The 19,072-nt window shown below is 48.2% G+C and overlaps 1 protein-coding gene and 1 long non-coding RNA gene across 3 annotated transcripts in view; one reads left to right on the forward strand and one right to left on the reverse strand.

The window, feature by feature from the left end:
* LOC140069215 (NACHT, LRR and PYD domains-containing protein 3-like) overlaps window positions 1-19,072 on the forward strand; it is a 76,610-nt gene that overhangs the window by 53,315 nt on the left and 4,223 nt on the right. The window contains exons 6-7 of one of the 2 annotated variants that reach the window (XM_072114661.1): window positions 3,909-4,076; window positions 15,125-15,292. In XM_072114661.1, the coding sequence (XP_071970762.1) occupies window positions 3,909-4,076; window positions 15,125-15,292 (336 nt within the window). The remainder of the gene's footprint in view (window positions 1-3,908; window positions 4,077-15,124; window positions 15,293-19,072) is intronic. The other variant, XM_072114662.1, reaches the window with a different exon arrangement.
* LOC140069259 (uncharacterized) overlaps window positions 7,305-19,072 on the reverse strand; it is a 32,513-nt gene continuing 20,745 nt past the window's right edge. The window contains exon 3 of the long non-coding RNA XR_011848763.1: window positions 7,305-7,383. This is a non-coding gene — a long non-coding RNA (uncharacterized lncRNA). The remainder of the gene's footprint in view (window positions 7,384-19,072) is intronic.

Here is a 19,072-nt window from a genome sequence, read left to right on the forward strand (position 1 = left end):
GGGGGCTGTATCTCTGGCTCTGTGACACATAGAACCTCACTTCTTTTTTCCTATGGAAGAAGAGAGTCTCCTCTTTTATATGAATTTAAATTTGTGTTTCTAAAATGTAGGAAAATGGAGATAATAACTGTTAAACTGCCGTTGGGAGTGATTTTTATATATAAGAATAGCACCTGATATTCTCACTTTAAACCTGAATATCTCTGGATCCATAGCACCTAGAAACAAAATTCAAGATTCATTTGAAAGAAGAGATTCTCCCCTTTCTCCCAGGGGCCCTGGGCAATTGCCACCTTTGCCTACCCATAGCGCCGGCCCTGACGCAGAGCCCTCTCCATGGGCACGCGCACCATCTCCCCTGCCGTCTATATCTTGAATCAATGAAGCTTCGGCCAGCAGGAAAAGCTGCCGATCGCCGAGCGCTCCAGTGATATCTCTCACTGTAGGCTGCTCTGTGCTCACAAGTGCTGCCTTACACTCTCTTACTCCCTCCCCCTCCTCCCCTGCAGCCCAGAAAAGATGGAACTGCAGGAGCCTACAGCAGCCTGTAAAGATAAGTGTAACAGGAGGCAGGAGCTGCTCTGTGTATATGTCACAGGCAGCAGGCAGGCAGCTTTGGGACATTAAACAACTATAGGTGCTTATTGTTTAGTGTCCCAAACTGCCCTGTATGACCGCTTCCCATGGCCACATATATACTGCCCTTGGCCCAGATCTCTTGTCTTGTTGCTGTGCCATGCTGCCAGTGACCCTGGGGTGCACTACACTGCCCTCACTGACAGCATGGCACAGGTGCCCAGAGCTCAGGACCAAGGGATATATGTATATATATGGCCACAGACGGCTGTCATATGGGGACATTTGATCGAAAATTCACCTGCCTGATTCCATGTAACTTTGTAATTCAGTGCACCCACACTCGCTGTGTGGGGGTAGTGTTCCTCAGTGGATGGGGGTAGTATTCCCAGCGTTATTTGCTCCTGCTTTGTGATATAATTGGTGATGTTGGTCTTTCTATGGTGGTCTGTTTATTATCAGTATGGTGGTATTTATCTTGTTGTACTGGTAATGGTCATCATGTGGCAGTATTATATGTCCCTTATAGAGGGGGATTGTCGGTAATTATAGGCTCAATAGCCGGGTTGGCACTCTGCAATGATAGCGTAGACTTTGGTTTGCAGTTTGGGCACTTGGTCTCTAAAAGGTTCGCCATCACTGGGGTATAGTGTGCAACTCAGTATATTTCAAAGTATAAAAAAGTTATTGGCGCCAGAATGCAAAATCCCCCCAAAAAATTTTGTACAGGAGGTTTTAATATTTTTAAATGTATGAAGACATTATAAAACCTGTATAAATTTGGTCTCCCCGTAATCGCACCGACCCAAAGAATAAAGCAGACCTGGCATTTGGGGCGCTCAGTGAAATCTGTAAGATCCAAGCTCACAAGAATACGGCGTTTTTTTTTTTACCAATTTCACTGCATTCGGAATTTTTTTTCCCGCTTCCCAGTACACGGCAGGGTATATTCAATGCCACCATTATGAAGTGCAATTTGTTAAGCAGAAAATTAGCCATCACACAGCTCTGTAGATGTTTGAAGGTGGGAAGTGAAAAATGAAAACGCAAAAACGAAAAGGGCTGCAGCGTTAAGGGGTTAAATTTTATATAATTAATGTGCTTCCTGCCAAGTGTGCCACCGTTTAAAGAATTGTAATTAAAAAAAAAAAAGCAAAACATTTATTAAAAAAGTAAAATAAATTATGAAGTTTTTGCCCCTCCACCCCCCAAAAAAGAAATTAAATAAAAATTTAGGTGTGCTAGCCCATAGAAACCACAAGAAAAGTGTGACGTGTTAAAGGTACTGGAATGCTATATACAATAAGTCGGTAGACAATGCAATTACAATCTTTATTATAGCAAAAATAAATACATGAAAAGATCCAAGCCAAAACATTTAAAAGCAATTAAAAGCACCAACATGTGCATAGCTTTCTGGATTGTTACCAGGGAAAATGAGAATGTAGATAAATACTGGTAGCAAATAGCAGCCTGACAATAAAGTGCAAAGATGAGCACAGGTTGCTATAGACCCCTCTCCTACTAGACCTATGAGTATAGCTTATATCCTAAGTCTTATAAGGCTAAAGTGCAATACCAGCAGACTAAGCAGCAAATAGCAGATATAACAAGAAAATGAGAAATCCTGAGGCAGCCACATGGTCTAGTGGCGGAACGCGTGGGGAGCCTGTCCCCTCTCCTCATACCTGGGGATATTATTTCTATTTCTCATTTTCTTGTTATATCTGCTATTTGCTGCCTAGTCTGCTGGTGCTGCTTTTCATGTATTTATTTTTGCTATAAGAAAGATTGTAATTGCATTGTCTACCGACTTCTTGTATATATCATTCCAGTACCTGTAACACGTCACACTTTTCTTGTAGTTTCTATGTAGTCCGATTGTTCTGACGTGAGGTACTATTTTTGCGGTCCATTGCTTTTTTCTATAGTACGCTAGCCCATGTCATTCGTTTCAATTGAGACAGAAAGGTTGTTTGCCTTTATTTAATGCACATTTCATCTAAAGTGACTGGGATTGTCTCAATTGGCAGCACAGAAAATGCCTAGTATCTATTAATTTGTGTTACTGAAATGTCATACTCCTCCTCGGCTAAAATTACTCCTCAAAAATTATAAGAGGAGTATCGTTACCTTCCGGTAAAAATGTTAGTGCGACCTCTGTATCTAATCCTATCCTGTGTGATACAGCCTACTGAGCTGTGTATCTAATTCTATCCTGTGTGATACAGCCTACTGAGCTGTGTATCTAATTCTATCCTGTGTGATACTGTCTGCTTAGCTGTGTATCTAATCCTATCCTGTGTGATACTGACTGCTGAGCTGTGTATCTAATCCTATCCTGTGTGATACTGCTGAGCTGTGTATCTAATCCTATCCTGTGTGATACTGCTGAGCTGTGTATCTAATTCTATCCTGTGTGATACTGCTGAGCTGTGTATCTAATTCTATCCTGTGTGATACTGCTGAGCTGTGTATCTAATTCTATCCTGTGTGATACTGCTGAGCTGTGTATCTAATCCTATCCTGTGTGATACTGTCTGCTGAGCTGTGTATCTAATTCTATCCTGTGTGATACTGCTGAGCTGTGTATCTAATCCTCTTCTGTGTGATACTGACTGCTGAGCTGTGTATCTAATTCTATCCTGTGTGATACTGTCTGCTGAGCTGTGTATCTAATCCTTTCCTGTGTGATACTGACTGCTGAGCTGTGTATCTAATCCTATCCTGTGTAATACTGACTGCTGAGCTGTGTATCTATCCTGTGTGATACTGCTGAGCTGTGTATCTGATCCTATCCTGTGTGATACTGACTGCTGAGCTGTGTATCTAATCCTATCCTGTGTGATACTGCCTACTGAGCTGTGTATCTGATTCTATCCTGTGATACTGACTGCTGAGCTGTGTATCTAATCCTATCCTGTGTGATACAGTCTGCTGAGCTGTGTATCTAATCCTATCCTGTGTGATACTGACTGCTGAGCTGTGTATCTAATCCTATCCTGTGTGATACTGACTGCTGAGCTGTGTATCTAATCCTATCCTGTGTGATACTGTCTGCTGAGCTGTGTATCTAATCCCATCCTGTGTGATACTGTCTGCTGAGCTGTGTATCTAATCCTATCCTGTGTGATACTGCCTGCTGAGCTGTGTATCTAATCCTATCCTGTGTGATACTGCTGAGCTTTGTATCTAATCCTCTCCTGTGTGATACTGACTGCTGAGCTGTGTGTTGTGTATGTAAGCCTATCATGTGTGATACAGTCTTCTGATATATGTATCTAATCCTATCCTGTGTGATACCTCCCTCACATCTCCTCTTATTCTTACAGGTTGGGTAATAATAATCTCCCAGACTCGTCCTGCGTCCCTTTGGCTTCTGTAATAAGGAATAATCCGGACCTGAAGATACTTGTCCTGTCTGGTAACAGCCTGCCTGGTCCTGACCTCAGTGTCCTGCTGGAAGCTCTGTCCGGTCTCCGCAGGTTGGAGATGTTACAGTAAGTATAAGATATAATGAAGATTCTCCCAGTAATAGACACTTTGTATCTAATCCTCTCCTGTGTGATACAGTCTGATGAGCTGTGTATCTAATCCTCTCCTGTGTGATACTGTCTGCTGAGCTGTGCATCTAATCCTCTCCTGTGTGATACTGCTGAGCTGTGTATCTAATCCTCTCCTGTGTGATACTGCTGAGCTGTGCATCTAATCCTCTCCTGTGTGATACTGCTGAGCTGTGCATCTAATCCTCTCCTGTGTGATACTGCTGAGCTGTGTATCTAATCCTCTCCTGTGTTATACTGCTGAGCTGTGTATCTAATCCTCTCCTGTGTTATACTGCTGAGCTGTGTATCTAATCCTCTCCTGTGTTATACTGCTGAGCTATGTATCTAATCCTCTCCTGTGTGATACTGCTGAGCTGTGTATCTAATCCTCTCCTGTGTGATACTGCTGAGCTGTGTATCTAATCCTCTCCTGTGTGATACTGCTGAGCTGTGTATCTAATCCTATCCTGTGTGATACTGTCTGCTGAGCTGTGTATCTAATCCTCTCCTGTGTGATACTGCTGAGCTATGTATCTAATCCTCTCCTTTGTGATACTGCTGAGCTGTGTATCTAATCCTCTCCTGTGTGATACTGCTGAGCTATGTATCTAATCCTCTCCTGTGTGATACTGCTCAGCTGTGTATCTAATCCCATCCTGTGTGATACTGCTGAGCTATGTATCTAATCCTCTCCTGTGTGATACTGCTGAGCTGTGTATCTAATCCTCTCCTGTGTTATACTGCTGAGCTATGTATCTAATCCTATCCTGTGTGATACTGCTGAGCTGTGTATCTAATCCTATCCTGTGTGATACTGCTGAGCTGTGTATCTAATCCTATCCTGTGTGATACTGTCTGCTGAGCTGTGTATCTAATCCTCTCCTGTGTTATACTGCTGAGCTATGTATCTAATCCTATCCTGTGTGATACTGCTGAGCTGTGTATCTAATCCTCTCCTGTGTGATACTGCTGAGCTGTGTATCTAATCCTCTCCTGTGTGATACTGCTGAGCTGTGTATCTAATCCTCTCCTGTGTGATACTGCTGAGCTGTGTATCTAATCCTCTCCTGTGTGATACTGCTGAGCTGTGTATCTAATCCTCTCCTGTGTGATACTGCTGAGCTGTGTATCTAATCCTCTCCTGTGTGATACTGCTGAGCTGTGTATCTAATCCTCTCCTGTGTGATACTGCTGAGCTGTGTATCTAATCCTCTCCTGTGTGATACTGCTGAGCTGTGTATTCATCCTCTCCTGTGTGATACTGCTGAGCTGTGTATCTAATCCTCTCCTGTGTGATACTGCTGAGCTATGTATCTAATCCTCTCCTGTGTGATACTGCTGAGCTATGTATCTAATCCTCTCCTGTGTGATACTGCTGAGCTTTTTATCTAATCCTCTCCTGTGTGATACTGTCTGCTGAGCTGTGTATCTAATCCTATCCTGTGTGATACTGTCTGCTGAGCTGTGTATCTAATCCTCTCCTGTGTGATTCTGCTGAGCTGTGTATCTAATCCTATCCTATGTGATACTGTCTGCTGAGCTGTGTATCTAATCCTCTCCTGTGTGATACTGCTGAGCTGTGTATCTAATCCTCTCCTGTGTGATACTGCTGAGCTGTGTATCTAATCCTCTCCTGTGTGATACTGCTGAGCTATGTATCTAATCCTCTTCTGTGTGATACTGCTGAGCTGTGTATCTAATCCTCTCCTGTGTGATACTGCTGAGCTATGTATCTAATCCTCTCCTGTGTGATACTGCTGAGCTTTTTATCTAATCCTATCCTGTGTGATACTGTCTGCTGAGCTGTGTATCTAATCCTCTCCTGTGTGATACTGCTGAGCTATGTATCTAATCCTCTCCTGTGTGATACTGCTGAGCTGTGTATCTAATCCTCTCCTGTGTGATACTGCTGAGCTGTGTATCTAATCCTCTCCTGTGTGATACTGCTGAGCTGTGTATCTAATCCCATCCTGTGTGATACTGCTCAGCTGTGTATCTAAGCCTATCCTGTGTGATACTGTCTGCTGAGCTGTGTATCTAATCCTCTCCTGTGTGATACAGACTGCTGAGCTGTGTATCTAATCCTATCCTGTGTGATACTGTCTGCTGAGCTGTGTATCTAATCCTCTCCTGTGTGATACTGCTGAGCTGTGTATCTAATCCTCTCCTGTGTCTGTTATTTGCCGAAGATTCTCCCTAGTAATCTATAAATTTGGACTTTGCTAAGGCATTTGACACTGTCCCTCATAGACGCCTGATGGGTAAAATTAGGGCTATTGGTTTGGCAGGAATCATTTGCAATTGGATTGAGAACTGGCTGAAGGATCGTATCCAGAGAGTTGTGGTCAATGATTCCTACTCGGAATGGTCACCAGTTATGAGTGGTGTACCCCAGGGTTCTGTGCTTGGCCCAAGCTGTGTAGTGTAATACAGTCTATGGAGGATGGGGGTAGTACAAGCTGTGTAGTGTAGTACAGTCTATGGAGGATGGGAGCAGTAGTACAAGCTGTGTAGTATAATACAGTCTATGGAGGATGGGAGCAGTAGTACAAGCTGTGTAGTGTAATACAGTCTATGGAGGATGGGAGTAGTACAAGCTGTGTAGTGTAATACAGTCTATGGAGGATGGGGGTAGTAGTACAAGCTGTGTAGTGTAATACAGTCTATGGAGGATGGGGGTAGTAGTACAAGCTGTGTAGTGTAATACAGTCTATGGAGGATGGGAGTAGTACAAGCTGTGTGGTATAATACAGTCTATGGAGGATGGGAGCAGTAGTACAAGCTGTGTAGTGTAATACAGTCTATGGAGGATGGGGGGAGTAGTAAAAGCTGTGTAGTGTAATAAAGTCTATGGAGGATGTTCATAGGGTGCAGGGTGACTTGGACAGACTGAATGTTTGGTCATCCACTTGGCAAATGAGGTTTAATGTGGATAAATGTAAGGTTATGCACCTGGGGGCCAATAATCCAAAGGCAAAATATGTCCTTGGGGGAGTAAATCTGGGAGAGTCCCTTGTTGAGAAGGACCTGGGGGTACTAGTAGATCATAAATTGAATAACAGCATGCAATGTCAATCAGCTGCCTCTAAAGCCAGTAGGATCTTGTGATGTATCAGCAGTGGTTGGGACTCTCGTGATAGGGATGTAATATTACCACTATACAAGGCACTGGTTCGGCCTCACCTGGAATATGCCGTCCAGTTCTGGGCACCGGTCCATAAAAAGGAGGCCCTGGAGCTGGAGAGGGTTCAATGTAGAGCCACTAAAATGATAAGGGGTATGGAGGGTCTCAGTTATGAGGAAAGATTAAAACAACTAGATTTATTTAGTCTGGAAAAGCGACGACTACGAGGAGACAGGAATAATTTATATAAATATATGAATGGTCCATACAAAGAATATGGTGGTAAGTTGTTTCAGATAAAATCAAATTAAAAGACGAGGGGGCACTGTCTCCATTCTGGAGAAAACAAGGTTTAATCACCAGAGGCGACAGGGCTTCTTTACTATGAGAACTGTCAATCTGTGGAATAGCCAAGCTCAGGCGCTGGTCACAGCAGGGACAGCAGAGAGCTCAGGCGCTGGTCACAGCAGGGAGAGCAGAGAGCTCAGGCGCTGGTCACAGCAGGGAGAGCAGAGAGCTCAGGCGCTGGTCACAGCAGGGAGAGCAGAGAGCTCAGGCGCTGGTCACAGCAGGGACAGCAGAGAGCTCAGGCGCTGGTCACAGCAGGGACAGCAGAGAGCTCAGGCGCTGGTCACAGCAGGGACAGCAGAGAGCTCAGGCGCTGGTCACAGCAGGGACAGCAGAGAGCTCAGGCGCTGGTCACAGCAGGGACAGCAGAGAGCTCAGGCGCTGGTCACAGCAGGGACAGCAGAGAGCTCAGGCGCAGGTCACAGCAGGGACAGCAGAGAGCTCAGCGCAGGTCACAGCAGGGACAGCAGAGAGCTCAGGCGCTGGTCACAGCAGGGACAGCAGAGAGCTCAGGCGCTGGTCACAGCAGGGACATCAGAGAGCTCAGGCGCTGGTCACAGCAGGGACATCAGAGAGCTCAGGAGCAGAGCACAGCAGGGACAGCAGAGAGCTCAGGAGCAGAGCACAGCAGGGACAGCAGAGAGCTCAGGCGCTGGTCACAGCAGGGACAGCAGAGAGCTCAGGCGCTGGTCACAGCAGGGACAGCAGAGAGCTCAGGCGCTGGTCACAGCAGGGACAGCAGAGAGCTCAGGCGCTGGTCACAGCAGGGACAGCAGAGAGCTCAGGCGCTGGTCACAGCAGGGACAGCAGAGAGCTCAGGCGCTGGTCACAGCAGGGACAGCAGAGAGCTCAGGCGCTGGTCACAGCAGGGACAGCAGAGAGCTCAGGCGCTGGTCACAGCAGGGACAGCAGAGAGCTCAGGCGCTGGTCACAGCAGGGACAGCAGAGAGCTCAGGCGCTGGTCACAGCAGGGACAGCAGAGAGCTCAGGCGCTGGTCACAGCAGGGACAGCAGAGAGCTCAGGCGCTGGTCACAGCAGGGACAGCAGAGAGCTCAGGCGCTGGTCACAGCAGGGACAGCAGAGAGCTCAGGCGCTGGTCACAGCAGGGACAGCAGAGAGCTCAGGCGCTGGTCACAGCAGGGACAGCAGAGAGCTCAGGCGCTGGTCACAGCAGGGACAGCAGAGAGCTCAGGCGCTGGTCACAGCAGGGACAGCAGAGAGCTCAGGCGCTGGTCACAGCAGGGACAGCAGAGAGCTCAGGCGCTGGTCACAGCAGGGACAGCAGAGAGCTCAGGCGCTGGTCACAGCAGGGACAGCAGAGAGCTCAGGCGCTGGTCACAGCAGGGACAGCAGAGAGCTCAGGCGCTGGTCACAGCAGGGACAGCAGAGAGCTCAGGCGCTGGTCACAGCAGGGACAGCAGAGAGCTCAGGCGCTGGTCACAGCAGGGACAGCAGAGAGCTCAGGCGCTGGTCACAGCAGGGACAGCAGAGAGCTCAGGCGCTGGTCACAGCAGGGACAGCAGAGAGCTCAGGCGCTGGTCACAGCAGGGACAGCAGAGAGCTCAGGCGCTGGTCACAGCAGGGAGAGCAGAGAGCTCAGGCGCTGGTCACAGCAGGGAGAGCAGAGAGCTCAGGCGCTGGTCACAGCAGGGACAGCAGAGAGCTCAGGCGCTGGTCACAGCAGGGACAGCAGAGAGCTCAGGCGCTGGTCACAGCAGGGACAGCAGAGAGCTCAGGCGCTGGTCACAGCAGGGACAGCAGAGAGCTCAGGCGCTGGTCACAGCAGGGACAGCAGAGAGATCAGGCGCTGGTCACAGCAGGGACAGCAGAGAGCTCAGGCGCTGGTCACAGCAGGGACAGCAGAGAGCTCAGGCGCAGGTCACAGCAGGGACAGCAGAGAGCTCAGCGCAGGTCACAGCAGGGACAGCAGAGAGCTCAGGCGCTGGTCACAGCAGGGACAGCAGAGAGCTCAGGCGCTGGTCACAGCAGGGACATCAGAGAGCTCAGGCGCTGGTCACAGCAGGGACATCAGAGAGCTCAGGAGCAGAGCACAGCAGGGACAGCAGAGAGCTCAGGAGCAGAGCACAGCAGGGACAGCAGAGAGCTCAGGCGCTGGTCACAGCAGGGACAGCAGAGAGCTCAGGCGCTGGTCACAGCAGGGACAGCAGAGAGCTCAGGCGCTGGTCACAGCAGGGACAGCAGAGAGCTCAGGCGCTGGTCACAGCAGGGACAGCAGAGAGCTCAGGCGCTGGTCACAGCAGGGACAGCAGAGAGCTCAGGCGCTGGTCACAGCAGGGACAGCAGAGAGCTCAGGCGCTGGTCACAGCAGGGACAGCAGAGAGCTCAGGCGCTGGTCACAGCAGGGACAGCAGAGAGCTCAGGCGCTGGTCACAGCAGGGACAGCAGAGAGCTCAGGCGCTGGTCACAGCAGGGACAGCAGAGAGCTCAGGCGCTGGTCACAGCAGGGACATCAGAGAGCTCAGGAGCAGAGCACAGCAGGGACAGCAGAGAGCTCAGGAGCAGAGCACAGCAGGGACAGCAGAGAGCTCAGGCGCTGGTCACAGCAGGGACAGCAGAGAGCTCAGGCGCTGGTCACAGCAGGGACAGCAGAGAGCTCAGGCGCTGGTCACAGCAGGGACAGCAGAGAGCTCAGGCGCTGGTCACAGCAGGGACAGCAGAGAGCTCAGGCGCTGGTCACAGCAGGGACAGCAGAGAGCTCAGGCGCTGGTCACAGCAGGGACAGCAGAGAGCTCAGGCGCTGGTCACAGCAGGGACAGCAGAGAGCTCAGGCGCTGGTCACAGCAGGGACAGCAGAGAGCTCAGGCGCTGGTCACAGCAGGGACAGCAGAGAGCTCAGGCGCTGGTCACAGCAGGGACAGCAGAGAGCTCAGGCGCTGGTCACAGCAGGGACAGCAGAGAGCTCAGGCGCTGGTCACAGCAGGGACAGCAGAGAGCTCAGGCGCTGGTCACAGCAGGGACAGCAGAGAGCTCAGGCGCTGGTCACAGCAGGGACAGCAGAGAGCTCAGGCGCTGGTCACAGCAGGGACAGCAGAGAGCTCAGGCGCTGGTCACAGCAGGGACAGCAGAGAGCTCAGGCGCTGGTCACAGCAGGGATAGCAGAGAGCTCAGGCGCTGGTCACAGCAGGGACAGCAGAGAGCTCAGGCGCTGGTCACAGCAGGGACAGCAGAGAGCTCAGGCGCTGGTCACAGCAGGGACAGCAGAGAGCTCAGGCGCTGGTCACAGCAGGGACAGCAGAGAGCTCAGGGGCTGGTCACAGCAGGGACAGCAGAGAGCTTCAAGAAGGGTCTAGATGCCTTTTTACACCTAAATAACATTGCTGGTTATGTTATATAGAATTGTTTCCCATAAATCCCTTCCTCATCCAATCCGTTTCCTTCCTTGGTTGAACTTGATGGTCATGTGTCTTTTTTCAACCATATAAACCATGATACAATGAAACTATGAAATATACAAAGTATACAGGAACCAAGTCCAGAAATCCTATAATAAGCCTCTGCCATAAATATAGAGGAGAGGAAGATACAGAATCATCTCATTACTAGGAGCTGACTATAGCGCCCCCCAGAGGTAACATACAATATTCCAGGACTTGAGAGGAGACACTGAGCTGTGGATGACTTGCTCTACAACCACAAGCAGCAGGGGAGCCCCCAGCATTTCCCAGTCAGGGGCCCCAAAATCCTGAGTGTCCCTGAGTAGGGAGGTAGGTGGTCCAGGTACCTACCCGATACACATTACATGTAAGGAAGGGGCATAGACCCGGGGGCACTTGTAGTAGAAATCAGCCGCTGGGACAAACACATTTCATGGAAGATTTTTCTCACTTTTTCATTATCAAGAGACTTAAAATAAGCACAAAAATATCTACAAATAACAGAAGAGGGAAAAAGCATCAACCGAAGACCCGGAATAGGAGATTAGAGGGTCACTGGGTGTGATTATACATATATCATTATACATATATCTCACAGGAGAGGATTAGATACACAGCTCAGCAGTATCACACAGGAGAGGATTAGATACACAGCTCAGCAGTATCACACAGGAGAGGATTAGATACACAGCTCAGCAGACTGTATCACACAGGAGAGGATTAGATACACAGCTCAGCAGACAGTATCACACAGGAGAGGATTAGATACACAGCTCATTGGTCAGTATCACACAGGAGAGGATTAGATACACAGCTCAGCAGACTGTATCACACAGAATAGGATTAGATACACAGCTCAGCAGACAGTATCACACAGGAGAGGATTAGATACACAGCTCATCGGTCAGTATCACACAGGAGAGGATTAGATACACAGCTCAGCAGACTGTATCACACAGAATAGGATTAGATACACAGCTCAGCAGACAGTATCACACAGAATAGGATTAGATACACAGCTCATCGGTCAGTATCACACAGGAGAGGATTAGATACACAGCTCAGCAGACAGTATCACACAGGAGAGGATTAGATATACAGCTCATCGGTCAGTATCACACAGGAGAGGATTAGATACACAGCTCTGCAGTATCACACAGGATAGGATTAGATACATAGCTCAGAAGTATCACACAAGAGTGGATTAGATACACAGCTCTGCAGTATCACACAGGATAGGATTAGATACATAGCTCAGAAGTATCACACAGGAGAGGATTAGATACATGGCTGAGCAGTATCACATATGATAGGATTAGATACAAAGCACAGCAGACTGTATCACACAGGATAGGATTAGATACACAGCTCAGCAGACAGTATCACACAGGATAGGATTAGATACACAGCTCATCGGTCAGTATCACACAGGAGAGGATTAGATACACAGCTCTGCAGTATCACACAGGATAGGATTAGATACATAGCTCAGCAGTATCACATATGATAGGATTAGATACAAAGCTATGCAGTATCACACAGGAGAGGATTAGATACATAGCTCAGCAGTATCACACAGGATAGGATTAGATACATAGCTCAGCAGTATCACATATGATAGGATTAGATACAAAGCTATGCAGTATCACACAGGAGAGGATTAGATACACAGCTCTGCAGTATCACACAGGATAGGATTAGATACATAGCTCAGCAGTATCACATATGATAGGATTAGATACAAAGCTATGCAGTATCACACAGGAGAGGATTAGATACATAGCTCAGCAGTATCACACAGGAGAGGATTAGATACATAGCTCAGCAGTATCACACAGGAGAGGATTAGATACACAGCTATGCAGTATCACACAGGAGAGGATTAGATACACAGCTATGCAGTATCACACAGGAGAGGATTAGATACACAGCTATGCAGTATCACACCAGAGAGGATTAGATACATAGCTCAGCAGTATCACACAGGAGAGGATTAGATACACAGCTCAGCAGTAGTAGTAAGGTAGTTCCTCGAACGTCCACCAGGTGTCGCTGCTGCGCTGAAGTTCATCAGAATGCACTGAACTTCACCGTCCTATTGTGGGTGCAGGTAAGTGCGTGTCGAGTGACACTTTTTTTTAATGCGGCGGTTTTTCCAAATCAGTCAGGTTTTTTTAATGGCCACGCCCCCCGATTTCCGTCGTGTGCATGCCAGGGCCGATGCGCCACAATCGGATCGCGTGCGCCAAAATCCCGGGGAAATATAGTGAAAATCTACACAAATCGGAAATATTTGGGTAATACGTCGGGAAAACACGAATCGGGCCCTTAGTAAATGACCCCCTTTGTCTCTTGTGTCTGTAATAGAGGAGAGGAAGATACATTATTAGGAGCTGACTATAGCGCCCCCCAGAGGTAACATACAATATTGCAGGACTGGAGAGGAGACACTGAGCTGTGGATGACGAGCCCCGGCCTTGTCCTTCTCTTATCTCTGTGATCCGGTAATACAGGAGCCGCACATGATGGTGATGGGGGAGGCCGGGGACACCCTGCACCCACATATCTTTTCCAGCACCCAAAGTCTTACAGGACAGGAAGGTGCAGAGTTATTCCCCATCACCTCTAGGGGGCGCTGTATGTACAACCCCCTGACAGCACTGTGTGATAATATAGGACGATAATAACATAAATATACAAGCAGCAGGGGGGCCCAGCATCTCCCAGTCAGGGGCCCCAAAATTTTTACTGTCTCTGAGTATGGAGGTAGGTGGTCCAGGTACCTACCTGATATACATGACATGTAAGGAAGAGGCATAGTCCCGGGGGCACTTGTAGTAGAAATCAGCCGCTGGGACATAAACACATTTCAGGGAAGATTTTTCTCCCTTTTTCATTATCAAGAGGGCTCATGTAGATGGGCGTTTTTGATGTCCGTATACTATCCTTTTTTTTGCGGATGGCAAACGGACCCACTGTTTCCTATGGGTCTGTTCTCATGTCCTTTTTCACGGATGTGCAGACAGTGAGAAAAAAAGTGCAGCATGCGTTATTGTGTCTCGCATGCGGACCACGTACATCCATTGAAGTCAATGTATCCGCAAAAAAATGGACGGCACATGCATGACCTCCGTATGCAGAGTGTTATTTCTTCAAATGTTGCAACCAACTGGGCGGAGCAAGAAGTAGATTAGAAACCCATCAGCTTTTTTTGAATCTGAGAAAATAACGGATAGGGTACGGATACAATATGGACTGATCAGACATCACGTCAGCATTTTTGGCAGATGAGCAGTGGAAACGCCCATCTGAATGAGCCCTTATTTTTTGTATATGGTTACATTCAAACAGCCGTCTGGGGGGGGATGTGTATGCTCTATCTTTCCCCTTGTGTGCAGCGCTTTTCTCTATGGAGGGGGGAGGGGGCTGCGGCCGGTCCAGCATACGGCTGTGTGAATGTAACTTATACATTTTTATTCATTTAATGTAACTGTAATATATGATTAAAATATTATTCAAAGCCCATAGCCTAGTGGATAGAGGCTCAGTCTCTCTATGGCAGAGGGTGGAGGTTGTGGGTTCTTCAAGTCTTGTGTCTGGGGAAGACCTGGGAGATGTAGAGACCCATATATGGACAGATGGTGATATCTCCCTGCTGACGTGGTCCCTGCTCTGCCTCTAACCCGACACATCTCTTCCCGATGTCTGCCTTGCAGACAGATAGAAGTCTGTGGAAGTCGTTCAGTACCGCACGTAACAGAAACCTGGTATTGAACCATTCTGGCTATAAGTACTGAGATTTCAATGCATCGTGCAACCCTAGATAGGATTAGATACACAACTCAGCAGTCAGTATCACACAGAATAGGATTAGATACACAGCTCAGCAGACAGTATCACACAGGCTAGGATTAGATGCACAGCTCAGCAGGCACTATCCCACAGGAAAGAGTTAGATACAAAGCTCAACAGACAGTATCAGACAGCATAAGATTAGATACACAGCTCAGCAGAGAGTATCACAAAGGATGGGATTAGATACACAGTGGGATATTCTGCTGAGCTGTGTATCTAATCCTCTCCTGTGTGATACAGTCTGCGGACACCTCCCTCACATCTCCTCTTATTCTTACAGTTTGGGTAGTAATGATCTCCCAGACACGTCCTGCGTCCCTTTGGCTTCTGTAATAAGGAATAATCCGGACCTGAAGATACTTGTCCTGTCTGGTAACCGCCTGGCTGGTCCTGACCTCAGTGTCCTGCTGGAAGCTCTGTCCGGTCTCCGCAGGTTGGAGGGATTATAGTAAGTATAAGATAGAATGAAGTTTCTCTGGGTAATAGACACTTTGTATCCCTCTCCTGTGTGATACTGTCTGCTGAGCTGTGTGTCTAATCCTCTCCTGTGTGATACTGTCTGCTGAGCTGTGTGTCTAATCCTCTCCTGTGTGATACTGTCTGCTGAGCTGTGTGTCTAATCCTCTCCTGTGTGATACTGTCTGCTGAGCTGTGTGTCTAATCCTCTCCTGTGTGATACTGTCTGCTGAGCTGTGTGTCTAATCCTCTCCTGTGTGATACTGTCTGCTGAGCTGTGTGTCTAATCCTCTCCTGTGTGATACTGTCTGCTGAGCTGTGTGTCTAATCCTCTCCTGTGTGATACTGTCTGCTGAGCTGTGTGTCTAATCCTCTCCTGTGTGATACTGTCTGCTGAGCTGTGTGTCTAATCCTCTCCTGTGTGATACTGTCTGCTGAGCTGTGTGTCTAATCCTCTCCTGTGTGATACTGTCTGCTGAGCTGTGTGTCTAATCCTCTCCTGTGTGATACTGTCTGCTGAGCTGTGTGTCTAATCCTCTCCTGTGTGATACTGTCTGCTGAGCTGTGTGTCTAATCCTCTCCTGTGTGATACTGTCTGCTGAGCTGTGTGTCTAATCCTCTCCTGTGTGATACTGTCTGCTGAGCTGTGTGTCTAATCCTCTCCTGTGTGATACTGTCTGCTGAGCTGTGTGTCTAATCCTCTCCTGTGTGATACTGTCTGCTGAGCTGTGTGTCTAATCCTCTCCTGTGTGATACTGTCTGCTGAGCTGTGTGTCTAATCCTCTCCTGTGTGATACTGTCTGCTGAGCTGTGTGTCTAATCCTCTCCTGTGTGATACTGTCTGCTGAGCTGTGTGTCTAATCCTCTCCTGTGTGATACTGTCTGCTGAGCTGTGTGTCTAATCCTCTCCTGTGTGATACTGTCTGCTGAGCTGTGTGTCTAATCCTCTCCTGTGTGATACTGTCTGCTGAGCTGTGTGTCTAATCCTCTCCTGTGTGATACTGTCTGCTGAGCTGTGTGTCTAATCCTCTCCTGTGTGATACTGTCTGCTGAGCTGTGTGTCTAATCCTCTCCTGTGTGATACTGTCTGCTGAGCTGTGTGTCTAATCCTCTCCTGTGTGATACTGTCTGCTGAGCTGTGTGTCTAATCCTCTCCTGTGTGATACTGTCTGCTGAGCTGTGTGTCTAATCCTCTCCTGTGTGATACTGTCTGCTGAGCTGTGTGTCTAATCCTCTCCTGTGTGATACTGTCTGCTGAGCTGTGTGTCTAATCCTCTCCTGTGTGATACTGTCTGCTGAGCTGTGTGTCTAATCCTCTCCTGTGTGATACTGTCTGCTGAGCTGTGTGTCTAATCCTCTCCTGTGTGATACTGTCTGCTGAGCTGTGTGTCTAATCCTCTCCTGTGTGATACTGTCTGCTGAGCTGTGTGTCTAATCCTCTCCTGTGTGATACTGTCTGCTGAGCTGTGTGTCTAATCCTCTCCTGTGTGATACTGTCTGCTGAGCTGTGTGTCTAATCCTCTCCTGTGTGATACTGTCTGCTGAGCTGTGTGTCTAATCCTCTCCTGTGTGATACTGTCTGCTGAGCTGTGTGTCTAATCCTCTCCTGTGTGATACTGTCTGCTGAGCTGTGTGTCTAATCCTCTCCTGTGTGATACTGTCTGCTGAGCTGTGTGTCTAATCCTCTCCTGTGTGATACTGTCTGCTGAGCTGTGTGTCTAATCCTCTCCTGTGTGATACTGTCTGCTGAGCTGTGTGTCTAATCCTCTCCTGTGTGATACTGTCTGCTGAGCTGTGTGTCTAATCCTCTCCTGTGTGATACTGTCTGCTGAGCTGTGTGTCTAATCCTCTCCTGTGTGATACTGTCTGCTGAGCTGTGTGTCTAATCCTCTCCTGTGTGATACTGTCTGCTGAGCTGTGTGTCTAATCCTCTCCTGTGTGATACTGTCTGCTGAGCTGTGTGTCTAATCCTCTCCTGTGTGATACTGTCTGCTGAGCTGTGTGTCTAATCCTCTCCTGTGTGATACTGTCTGCTGAGCTGTGTGTCTAATCCTCTCCTGTGTGATACTGTCTGCTGAGCTGTGTGTCTAATCCTCTCCTGTGTGATACTGTCTGCTGAGCTGTGTGTCTAATCCTCTCCTGTGTGATACTGTCTGCTGAGCTGTGTGTCTAATCCTCTCCTGTGTGATACTGTCTGCTGAGCTGTGTGTCTAATCCTCTCCTGTGTGATACTGTCTGCTGAGCTGTGTGTCTAATCCTCTCCTGTGTGATACTGTCTGCTGAGCTGTGTGTCTAATCCTCTCCTGTGTGATACTGTCTGCTGAGCTGTGTGTCTAATCCTCTCCTGTGTGATACTGTCTGCTGAGCTGTGTGTCTAATCCTCTCCTGTGTGATACTGTCTGCTGAGCTGTGTGTCTAATCCTCTCCTGTGTGATACTGTCTGCTGAGCTGTGTGTCTAATCCTCTCCTGTGTGATACTGTCTGCTGAGCTGTGTGTCTAATCCTCTCCTGTGTGATACTGTCTGCTGAGCTGTGTGTCTAATCCTCTCCTGTGTGATACTGTCTGCTGAGCTGTGTGTCTAATCCTCTCCTGTGTGATACTGTCTGCTGAGCTGTGTGTCTAATCCTCTCCTGTGTGATACTGTCTGCTGAGCTGTGTGTCTAATCCTCTCCTGTGTGATACTGTCTGCTGAGCTGTGTGTCTAATCCTCTCCTGTGTCTGTTATTTCCGGAAGATTCTCCCTAATAATCTATAAATATACAATGTATATAGGAACCAAGTACACGCCACGCCCCCAAATAGTGTCGCATGAAACTCAGCATGATTGCGCCAAAATCTGATGGCGTGCGCCAAAAACCCCTGTTAAATGAGGCACAAATCAGAAATAGTCTGGAAACCCGACGGAAATGCGGTGTACAGACCCTTAGTAAATGTGCCCGTGTGTGATAATATAGGACCATAATGACCATAATGACCATAATGACGCAACAATAAACATCAGTCACAAAGGGGTTAAAAATGATAAGAGGAGTATTATTTACATATAAAGGACACACACTCCTCACCCTCCTCATTATACATGTACTGTATACACACACGCGCAGCATCCGTGTACTGTATACACACACGCGCAGCATCCGTGTACTGTATACACACACGCGCAGCATCCGTGTACTGTATACACACACGCGCAGCATCCGTGTACTGTATACACACACGCGCAGCATCCGTGTACTGTATACACACACGCTGCATAGACAAGGTGGTAGTTGTGAATAGCGTCCTTTCCTGGTCCAGGATCTATCTGGTGAGCCTGCGCAACTCTTCCAGAAGCTACCTCTAGGAGAGAGTTAATACTGAGAGGTTACTGTCCAATTATGTTCTTGTAAAACAAGCTGGAAGTTGATTGGAGGGGTGCTATACCTGACCAGGGGAGTCTATAAACTCCTGCTGGGTGGAAGGACATGGTTAGTCTACAGAGTCCAATCAGGGTGAGCTGGACATGCAAGTGCTGCCACAGCAAGCTTCCTAATACCAGGAACCACAGGTGCCTCAGGCCCCTGCCTAGCACCCAGGGCAGGTCTGGAGACTTAAGCCCAAAGCTGAGATCCATCAGCAGGACTTGGCTCCATTTCTACCATGCCAGCCTGAAGCTACTACCAGGCTGTGTGTAACCTTCCTGTGGACTGGCTCTCCACGAGTCTGCTGCTAACCGATTGGTCATCTGTTAAATAAAGAACTGTAAGGCCTCAACCGCCAGCCTCTCCGGTA

This window comes from Engystomops pustulosus, chromosome 7 (assembly GCF_040894005.1).
Source record: "Engystomops pustulosus chromosome 7, aEngPut4.maternal, whole genome shotgun sequence".
Lineage (NCBI taxonomy): Eukaryota > Metazoa > Chordata > Amphibia > Anura > Leptodactylidae > Engystomops > Engystomops pustulosus.